Consider the following 11170-nt stretch of genomic DNA (forward strand, 5'->3'; position numbering starts at 1 on the left):
GACGTTATAATGTTACGGTCAATCCCACTATTCGTTGGTAAAAGAGTAGCCCATGAGTTGGCGGTGAGTGGTGATGACTAGCTGCCTTCCCTCTAGTCTTACACTGCTAAATTAGGGACGGCTAGCACAGATATCCCTCGAGTAGCTTTGCGCGAAATTCAAAAACAAACAAACTTTATGTTAGTGGAAAACAAATTAATGTAAATAAACTTCTGGAACCAGAACCATTCAAAAAGAAACTTGCAAGAAGTCGTATCCAAGTCGTGCCTAAGCCAAGTGTGGCGTTCTTTAACAGATGAGATTCCACAAAATGTCCAGACAATATCACGCAACATAGTCCAAAAAGGTTCTCCGTCTAGAAAAGAAACCAACAGGGTGTGGGCTTACCAAGGTAAGGCTTCCAGTTTAACCGTCTCACACCTCTAGTCAATGAAGGATCAAACGAGTATTTGGACTATTCCATATGAAAACTTACTGGTCAAATAGCTGTATTTATGTCTAATGGGACTGTTGAATTCGACATTGGTAACCTTTGTTCTAAAATAATGTTGTGCTTTGAACATTACAACCTTTAGACGTAGCCGTTTGTGTTTGTTTTGAATTTCACGCAAAGCTACTCGAGAGCTATCTGCACTCGCCGTCCCTCATATAGCAGCGTAAGATTAGAGGGAATCGGCAACTAGTCATCACCACCCTCCGCCAACTCTTGGGCTACTCTTTTACCAACGAATAGTGGGATTGACTGTCTCATTATAACGCCCCCACGGCTGAAAGGGCGAGCAGGTTTGATGCGACTGGGATTCGAACCCGCGACCCTCGGATTACGAGTCGAACGCCTTAACACACTTGGCCATGCCTGGCTAGCCTTTTGTGATAACAACTGTTCTGTTGACTGTTGTCAGCATTCACAGTCGTCAAATAGATCACGGATTTAGTGAGGTTCCAATACGTTTTGATATCATGATGTCAATAATCTTTGTATGTGTCATTCTAACGGTTTGAAATTACGAAAATCTCTTTCCTTTTTGTATACGATAACAAAAACACGAACACTTAGGCTGAATTTTATCTCGGATGTAGAGAGTAACGTTTTTTCTGAGCATTGTATCGTTTCCAAATATTTTAAATGCCTGGATTGACCATTCGTAGACTTAACAGTTGGGTGAGATTTGAACGGTTCAATTGTTGTTATTTTTATACGTAAATTTAATTTTTACCATAAATGATTATTTTATTCACTAGGTTCCAATTTGTGTTGTTATAATTCTTTTATTTCGTAGGTTAACCGCGTTTTGTGTTCAAGTGTTTCACAAAGCAGTCTTGGAAGATTGGAAAAACTTTCTTTTCATCGATCCAACAGTAATTTCAAAAGGTATCAAGTGGTTGTTAAATTACCAATCACCAGATGGCGCATTTTATGAACTAAGCCTCTTTCCTTATGACAGGAAAATGAACTCGACAGTAAGTAAATATGGAAATAGGATTGGACTCTAGATATCTAGATACAAGTATTATATATATATAAGTATAGTTGTGTTTTCTTGTATTTTAAACAATAAATACAAATTTCAAAGAATAAAGTACACCTAAACGGTATAGTGAACAGGATTCCAATTCTGTAAGAGTGGGATTTTTACATGCGTTTTTTGTACATATATAATTTCAAAAGTATTCTAGAGAACCAAAAAAAAAAAAAAAACGAGATAATAAATACATTACAGTTGGTTGGAATTTTCACCTACAATTTGTATTTCACATAAGTACCACAAATATAAGTAAGCCGACAAATAACACGATATAATTGCGTATCTCTTGGTAGAATTTCTATACAATTAATGCTATATTACGATATTTTTAAACAGAAGATAAATCTAGACAAACTCTTTATTGTTATTAAGCATGTGTTTCTTCTTTTGTTCTTTTGTGAAAATACATTTTGATGCAAATTACGTTTCCAACAACTTGCGTGCTGTTTTCTGATTATTAAAATTGGATTTTCAATAATTTCTGTTCTTGTCCAAATCACTATATTAAACTAGCGCTTCGTATCGTGTCATTAATCAAGGAAGTTTGATTTAGATGTAGTAATTTCAATATGAATTTTCATGTATTTATCCTCTTCTCACAGATGGAAAGAATTGGAGACATTGTACGTCACAGAAATCTCTCTCTTACAGCGCACGTTCTCATCACGTTGTTTGAAGTGAAGGACTTAAGTGGAGTGAGTGTTAAAATGAAAGTTTGAAAATAAAACAAAAATAGTACAGAAAATTATTTTAATTTTAAAATATCCTATAAACCTTTCATTTGAGAATTCTTTCAGTATCAGCTGATATGTTTGTCCATATTTTTGGTAATTGTATCAACCGTGAGTTCTATAGAAAATAACGGCTTTACATGTGTATTTTAAAGCCACTTTGTTTCAAAGAAGTTCTATACAGGGTGGCCCGTAAGTACATACTCATCCATATATCTTATGTATCTGTGTGCTGTCCCTCATTCTCGTTACATAATATTGCGTGACGCCATGTTCTGTGAGACATTTTCAAGTGTAAATGGGCTTACATCGGCCATATTTCTCTAAAAAAAAATAAAAAATTTATAATACATGCATAATTGAATATAAACATGATAACATATTGATGGGTAGGGACTTACGAGCCACTCTGTAGATCAAACTTCTGGCCAAACAATCGTTTTAATAGTGTTTTGTTTGACAGATATGTTTGGCTTCGGCAATGACTGTGACACAAGGGGTCGCTTTATTTAATAGTGTATTAGTCTCTTAATTATCAAGCACTGTTTATTATTTTATACAGGAACTGAGAGCAAGAGCATTAGCAAGTAGAACAGCAGCACAGAGGTATCTTGAGAAGACAATCCATACTCTAAAGGGCTACGAAGATCCCTTTGAATTAGCTATTGTAGCTCATGCTTTAACGCTGTCTCTTAGTAACCGTGGTGATGAAGTGTTTAATCTTCTGGACTGGAAGCTGAAAGAATCGAGTAAAAAATACGAACCTCTTTGTTCAGTTTTTATAATGATTTTTTTTAGCAAAATGTATTTTAACTAATTTAAATGAATACATTGTCCGAATAAGTAAAATATAACTGTGTATACTGCTAGTGTATCTGCCTCTACCTTATAATTTTTAGATAGAGCGCCATCTAGGAAATATAAGATAAATGAAAACTATTAGAACAAAACAATCTGTAATTATTATAATAAAAGTTAATTTTAATGTTAATATCACAGATAAAAAAATTATTGTATGTTTTAATGCTTAAAATACAGTAAATATACATGTATATTTAAATATGCAGGGTATTTTGTTTATGGTTTAAATAATTTTATGGTTGTAATATATATATAATCTTCGACATATGCGTTTATAAACTTTATTTCAAATCGAACGCGTTTGTAAATATCTTAAGTCCAAAAGTTTCAAGAATCAATAAATCTCTTCAAATGATAAATTTATAACACAATGCAAACATCGATTAAAAAGTAAACGTTAAGTTAATACATTCTTTGTGATACTACATTATTAAAAATTAAAAAAATATTATGACACTATTGATAGTTAATGTTATCAAATATGTTACGTGCGATATTTTTTTTATGTAGTTATATGATTTTAATAATATAGTTCCCACTAGATGGATATGTTTTACATAAGCATTTTCCTTTCATTTCTTTCCTTTTTATAAAATAGACTGATTTTAGTTTAAAAAATTACTTGTTTGTAACACGTATTATCTAGTGTGTGAATAAAATTGAATTTTTAATTTATATATTGTAGGTGGAATGAGGTATTGGGCATCTGAACCTGTTCCTTCTCCTCAAACTTCCATAGTAAACAATCGACCGTATCTTTTACCTAAATTATCCCACAAATACGAGGCCTGCAACATTGAGACAACAGCATACGGTCTGTTGGTGCACGTGGCAAGACAGGCAGTCATTCAGAAGGAGATTGTTAAATGGTTGGTCTTTCAAAGGTCACATGATGGCGGATGGGCTTCCACTCAGGTAAGTACGTCTGATGTACATATTTGTCATACGAGCTTACCCATATATACCTGACCTCACTAGCGAAATTTGGGACCAAAAAGGGGTGGTGATGACTAAAAATCTGACTTTGTTCTGGGGGATATAGTACACACACGACATTCGCAATAACTAATACAGACCAATTTAATCTTTATGATATAGCATCAGAACCATGTTGCAAAGAGATGTTAATCATGCATTTGTTCTTATTTTACATAACAACAACTGTTTTGTTTGATGAAATAAACTTTATTTTGGGGTATGGTTTTGTACGTAATCAAACTCGATTATCGTAATATACCTATAATTATTTATTTCTTTTAATCTAATAACTTGATTGGAAGAGGCTAATCGTCAGCGTTGTTAACATATCTAAAAAAATGCTAAAAAAATAGACTTGCAAGTATGAGCAATGACGTCACACGAGTCTCAGCTCCATGAACAGTGTTTTGTCAATATGAATGATGACGTCACCAACATTTATCCGGTAAATAACAGGTGACGTCATGTAACGTAATCAATTGCTTTTTGTTTAAAACATCGAAATTCACTGATTTTTCTTTTAACCTGTATGGTAATTTATGATTTGGAACTATAAGTTTGCGAATCACTTAATTATGTTGAGGTCAATTTCTTCCAGGATACCCTTTTGGCCATCCAAGCGCTAACCGAATACAGTGTCCACTCAGGACAGGGGGATGTTACTGATATCACACTTACAGTCGAATCATCCTCAACTCCAGGTTTTGTGAGACAGCTTCACATTGGAGATGACAGTCTTTCAAAATTCCAAAGTATACAGGTGAGTGTGGAAAACATAAGTTATATTTATATTTGAAATTATTTTTACCACCTATGCCACGAATAAGATATTTTAAAATGAGTTTTGTTGTTGTTAAATATATTTTATCTTTTGTTTGAAGATACCGAATGGGTGGGGAGCTGTTATTGTAAAGGTCCAAGGATTTGGACGAGCCATAGTTCAATTATCTAGTCAATACAATGTGGATTCACCGAAGTTACTGACCTCGCCACCAGTTAACGCATTCTCTTTATTGGTCCGTGGTCATTTTTTCGGAAGAAACAGTTCACACATAACATTCCAGACCTGTCAGAGGTAGGCTTCTTGAGCAGTCGTTTGACTTTTACTTCTGTAATGATAATTACAAGAGCGTTGAATATTGAGGATTATAACACATACCAGAAGTACAGTTGTCTTCTTTCAGACCAGTGCTTAACTTATCACAAGAATGGTTGCTGGTTACATGGATATTTCAGTTTCAAACTCCTAAGCTCCTATTTCGTAAACATTACAATGTAAAGTTATTCTAATGCATGGACTATTTTTATTTTCAACACCCGACTTGTACTTCCTAATCAGGAAAGAAGTTAACACTGTTAATTGTTTTCTGAAGGTGGACCAACCAAGCCGAGAGCCAGGCCAGTGGTTTAACAGTATTAGAAATGGATATTCCCACTGGGTATGAAGTTCTTCAGTGTGAACTTGACAGCTATGTTCAGTCTGGTCAAGTTAAAAACTTGCGGCAAGCAAACTATAGAACAAGAAGGGTTTTCTTCTATTTTGATTATGTAAATATTCCTTCAATTTTTCTTATGTAAATATTCCTTCAACTTTTTATTATTTTGATTGCATAAATATTATTTCAATTTTTATTATTTTCACTATGTAAATATTCCTTCATTTTTTAAATTTTTATTATGTAAATATTCCTTAAATTTTTTATTATTTTCATTATGTAAATATTCCTTCAATTTTTTAATTATTTTCATTAGGTAAATATTCCTTCAATTTTTTAAATATTTTCATTATGTAAATATTCCTTCAATTATTATTATTTTGATTGCCTAAATATTTTTTTATTTTTAATCTACTTCAGTATCATAAAAATAATTCTCGCGAGGGTTCTTAAAATAAAGTGTTTCCAACCTAGACCTAAAAAGAATACTTAAACATTATAATCATTTGAAGAACTTATATATAAGGTATATAAATGCTTAAAGTCAAACACAAAACAAAACCAGCGTATATACTTAATATTTCGTTAATTCAGTCGGAATTGGAATGGACTCAGCAGATAGCCCAGTGTGGCAAATCTGTGAATGCATTTATTTAAAAACAAACACAACAGATACGTTAAACTAATAAATTCCTCTGAAATAATGCCTTATATTGACAAAATATAGCATTACAAACTTTAATCTTTAAAGGTGGTTCTTAATCTTTAGTAACTTGAGAACTTTATTTGTGGACCCAGTTTGAGAAACATTAATATAAAATGTGTGACAGTAATAACACTACAAACAGTTAATACACTAAAACTATACATGTCTTCACTTCCATTGTTTAAAATATAATGTGTTTTATGTATCGGTGTTTTGATTAACATAAACTTAATTTTCTGGTACTAGATTTAAGAACTCCACTCATATTCTCCAATATTTCTGTTTAAGTTAAAATATTATTTTTTTATTTTAGTTAAATGCTTATGAAAGTTGTGTTACGTTCACTGTACATCGGTTGTACCCTGTAGCAAACTTAACGAGATACTTGGAAGTCAAGGTTTATGACTATTACGCACCAGGTAATTATAATTTCAGTGTTGTTTTTTTCTCGTGATTGTTACAATGGCTGTGTTAGCTATTTCTTACAAATTTTAAACATTTTAAATTGTAGAAATTTTTTTTTTTTTTGGAATTTCGCTTAAATTTAACAATCAAGTATTTTGTGACAAAATACACCATTAAAATGTATGTTACTCATAATCGATGATTTCTGAAGAAAACACTAAAGGACATTGAAGACAAAATACATCGTGTGTAATAACATGAAAAATTGAGGAACCGGTTTCGTGAGATGGTGAAAATCAATTAACATAAGAGACACTGGTTATGTTTGATCAGAACCATAGAACGGCCTCCAACTGAGTTAATATTAACATGCTTAAATTTATTTTATCCGAAGTAAAATTTTGTATCCAATTCACTTTGCTGTTCTACATTAAAGTATAAATTTGTTGATTTCCATAACGTCTGGAGTCAGTTTTGTTTTTTTTTAACATATATTTTATCAAGTGGTATTATACGAAATATGCACGGGCGTAGATTTTTTACACCCGATGGGAGGAATGAATTTTGCAACCACTTATGTGGACTGTTCAATTTGCAAATTGGTAATCTCTGATTACGTGAACCTGAAAGCTGTAAACATGCAGTCACAGAGTAATCTTGTTGCCACGATACATGCATGTATACTTAGGCCTACTGACTGATACTTAAGAACTATCGCTTAGATCGAATAGCTTAGAAGCACGCCTATATAAAAGATGTACATTTCGGCTACTGAAAAAAACCTACATCTAGGCCTAATTACGTAATTCGATTGGTAAGAACACGAGAACCACAAGAACAAACACACAATTTGTAGGCGTGTGATGCAATAAAACAATTCAACAGACCAAACTGTAGGGGAAGATGATTGTATGCACCATACCCCCCCCCCACCTAAAATGAAGGGGGGATGTATACCCTCCATCCCCCCCCCCAGGATCTACGCCCCTAGAAATATGTGTCATGTGGTAAATAGAAGATAAATGTTCGATAAAGGCTTGACAAGTGCCGCTTTCTTGTTAAACCAGCACCTTTCATGAACCGTCTAACTAAGGAGGAACATTGGAATAAAATTCTATATCAAGGATCGGGAAGACATTTTGGATTTGTCAGGCACACATGTCAAGTCGTGTTCCCTATAATTACATTCAGTATAATTTATTAAGCTTAAAAGTGTATTTGATCTTGCACCATTTTTCTGCTGCTTTATGAATTGTTCTTCTAGATTATGCTTAACAAATAAATTAAACGTTAAAATATGTTTTTAATAAAATAGATTACTTAGAAACTTACAGCCTAAATTATATCAAATTATACAGATCGTTTTTTTGATGTGATTAATTGTAAAATAAAATGTTGATTGACTAATAAATGAAAGGTGACAACTTAAATTGAAATTTTAAAATCGTCTCTAACTTAAGTAAACTTCTACGTGGGCCCGGCATGGCCAGGTGGTTAAGGCACTCGACTCGTAATCCGAGGGTCGGGGGTTCAAATCCCCGTCACACCAAACATGCTCGTCTTTTCAGCTGTGGGGCGTTAGAACGTCACGGTCAATCCCACTATTCGTTGGTAAAAGAGTAGTCGAAGAGTTGGCGGTGGGTGGTGATGACTAGCTGCCTTCTTTCTAGTCTTACACTGCTAAATGAGGGATGGCTCGCACAGATAGTCCTCGTGTAGCTTTGCGCAGAATACACAACAAACAAACTTCTAAGTAAAGACCCCTCTGACTGAAGCTCCGTACAGTAGGAACAGGAAGTTGCTTCGTGGGTTGTGAATTCACGAGACTAGAATAACACACATAACAATACTTATTTAAGATGATATGGATAAGTTATAGAGAGTGTGGTACTTTCGTGTAAGCTTGATTCTAGATAAAGTTACAAGAGGTCTTCTAATAACGGGAAATTCGACAAGATGTATAGTGCGGAATATGTCGAATCCATGATTAAAAAACAAAGAGAGGCAAGACACATGCGTAAAGTCACAATGAACAGATTTTTTAAAATACAATTCGAGTGTATATTTGTCACAACTTACCAACTGTCTTTACTGGAAAGTTAGACCTAACACAGTGAACTCAAGTTCTGTTAACTGTTTGAATCATTAGCATAAGGCCTACTCAGAGCAACTAGCGCTACACACATAACTAGTCCATGAACTACATTGGTCACCTAACCACTAGTTAAAAATAACAACACTTGTATAACTTTTCACAGCATAGATGACCATACAGCTATCTTTCCCACTAGAAGATAAAAGCTGATAATTTAGGTAAATGGCAACATACAATGGTCAGGTGAAATTAAATGAGTTTAATATCTTTTTTTGATCAAATTGTTATGAAAAAAAATCCAACAAAACACACACAGAGCAAGTTGTAGGAATTTCCTATGTTATTACAGAGTGGTAGAAAACACATAGTATGTTTATACACCTAAAGAGTAATGTTTTCGAATCAAGGGCTTTAGTTTTAATAAAATGATTTACACCTATCACTAATTAATAGTATCTCTGTTAACAGACATAAATGTTTGACATCCAAATGATAAACCAAAACACAAAAACACTAAAATGGTTCAACTTATACTAAATAGAAAATTTTTAACGTTTCAGAAAATATAATATTCACTGGATCAGGTCTCATTGAAAATAATTTGATCAAAATACTAGCAGTTTTCACAGTGATTTAAATTAAAAAAAAAGAATTGTAATTGTTTTCTGCTAAGTTGATTTGTTTTTCCTATCAGCAGTAATTAAGAATTACTTCTTTGCTATTCGAAAATATTAACATAATTTTATTTTCAGTTTAATTTTCTTCATTTTCATTTCAGAGCGTTACAATCAGACAATTTTTGATACATCAAATCTTCATTCCTTGGACATCTGTCAAGTTTGTGGATCGTACCAATGCCCTTGTGATCAAAGTTACAGCTCATCTGCCATCATCCAAAGAAACCATGTGGCATTAGGCTTCGTTCCAGTATATTTTGTGTGCATTGTATTATCTGGCTCAATGGAGATATGAACATATTAGTATACAAACATCAGAAAAATGCTTAAAGGGATACTGTGTGGAAGAGACCGAATGTTTATAGAATAGGTTCAATGGCTTAGTGAGGATTTATTGTGCACAGCCTTCTTGAATTAAGAAAAGAATAACAGCTGGTTTTTCTTAGACGGTCACAAGCTTATGCATTGGACAAAATTTCTCAGTGTTGATTCTTTACGTAGAAGTTTGATCTAAGCTTATGGTTTCATTTAGACTTCAAAACATCTTGTTCTCTCATCATTTTGTCACCAGTAAATTGTTCACCTTAAAAACATTCACGAAAATGTCCGAGAACTGACGTGGAAGTATCAGAGAGAGAAAAAACAGTTTATGAGCAGTTACTGTACTTCCTCACACAAGGTAAGTATATAAAAGCCAGAAATATATACAGATTCATAAATATGTAAAACACATTCATGTGTAATATCTTATAACATTGCAAGAACTAAGAAAGTAGGATTTTAACAGACCCCTGACGAGCCAGTGGGGGATTTAGCATTGGGGCTATGAAAAGTGATTTGAAGTGGTGAGGTGACTGAAATCTGTCAGTGCATTACGAGCTCAACAGCCAAGCACAAAAAGCATGGAAGTCTCCAAATGACACACTGAGGTATTTAGGAACCATTTAGAATCACCTTGGCAGATATTGTGCACTGAGCCGAGTACAATATTATGTTTTGAGCTGCTTTTAAAGTGTTCCTGTATGTTAATCCTACTGCTGACTATAGTGATACTTCAACCTTCTTTTAAAGTGAAAGCTGAACATAAAAAGGTAATAGGTGAAGTATGAAAGATTGGCACTTGCTTATTTAATGATGTTGATAATGTGGGTTTGTTGATATATACAGAATTTACTACCTGCTGGAAGACCTTAGTACCAGCTAGTATAGAGAATTGAGGATACTGTATTTCACTTAAAAATTTATCAGTTAACAAAAGAAAAGTTGTCTTGAAACAATATGTCCAAAACCAGTTTCCAGATTGATTTTACTTTTAATATTCAATAAATTGTGATGTAAAGACACCCCATGGCTCCTGAGAAACATGTTAATATTAGACATCATAACTTAGTTGCTGGGACATTCAGTAAAAGGTACACTCCCAAACCCTTCCCCAAAGAAAGTATACTAAATGGGAACTCTATGTACTATGAACGATAAATATATACAATTTAAGCATAAACTTACTTTCAGGTTTTTCAGGTAGTTTATGTGATGTGAAGATAAACCAATCAAAAGTATCATAATCTTGCACAAGCTTGTATATAGACTTCCAAACTTTCAGAATGTATTAGGTCACACACAAAAAAAACATTTTGTGCACATTATCCTGTAGTTTCTGTAATGGTTTTGATGGAACTTTTAGTTTTATTATTTTATTTATTTCTCTTCTGTATAACTAATATATATTAATTAAATAATTAATTTAACATATAA

The 11170-nt window shown here is 33.2% G+C and overlaps 1 protein-coding gene across 5 annotated transcripts in view; it reads left to right on the forward strand.

The window, feature by feature from the left end:
- LOC143250919 (CD109 antigen-like) overlaps positions 1–11170 on the forward strand; it is a 159016-nt gene extending 147846 nt beyond the window's left edge. For all 5 annotated transcript variants that reach the window (XM_076502105.1, XM_076502104.1, XM_076502103.1 and 2 more), the window contains 9 exons: positions 1281–1461; positions 2129–2221; positions 2820–3006; positions 3804–4033; positions 4695–4856; positions 4978–5171; positions 5470–5644; positions 6552–6657; positions 9517–11170. In XM_076502105.1, coding sequence (XP_076358220.1) covers positions 1281–1461; positions 2129–2221; positions 2820–3006; positions 3804–4033; positions 4695–4856; positions 4978–5171; positions 5470–5644; positions 6552–6657; positions 9517–9710 — 1522 coding nt within the window. In that variant the 3' untranslated portion in view covers positions 9711–11170. The remainder of the gene's footprint in view (positions 1–1280; positions 1462–2128; positions 2222–2819; positions 3007–3803; positions 4034–4694; positions 4857–4977; positions 5172–5469; positions 5645–6551; positions 6658–9516) is intronic.

The sequence above is a fragment of the Tachypleus tridentatus genome, chromosome 5 (assembly GCF_004210375.1).
Source record: "Tachypleus tridentatus isolate NWPU-2018 chromosome 5, ASM421037v1, whole genome shotgun sequence".
In the NCBI taxonomy this organism is placed as follows: Eukaryota; Metazoa; Arthropoda; class Merostomata; order Xiphosura; family Limulidae; genus Tachypleus; species Tachypleus tridentatus.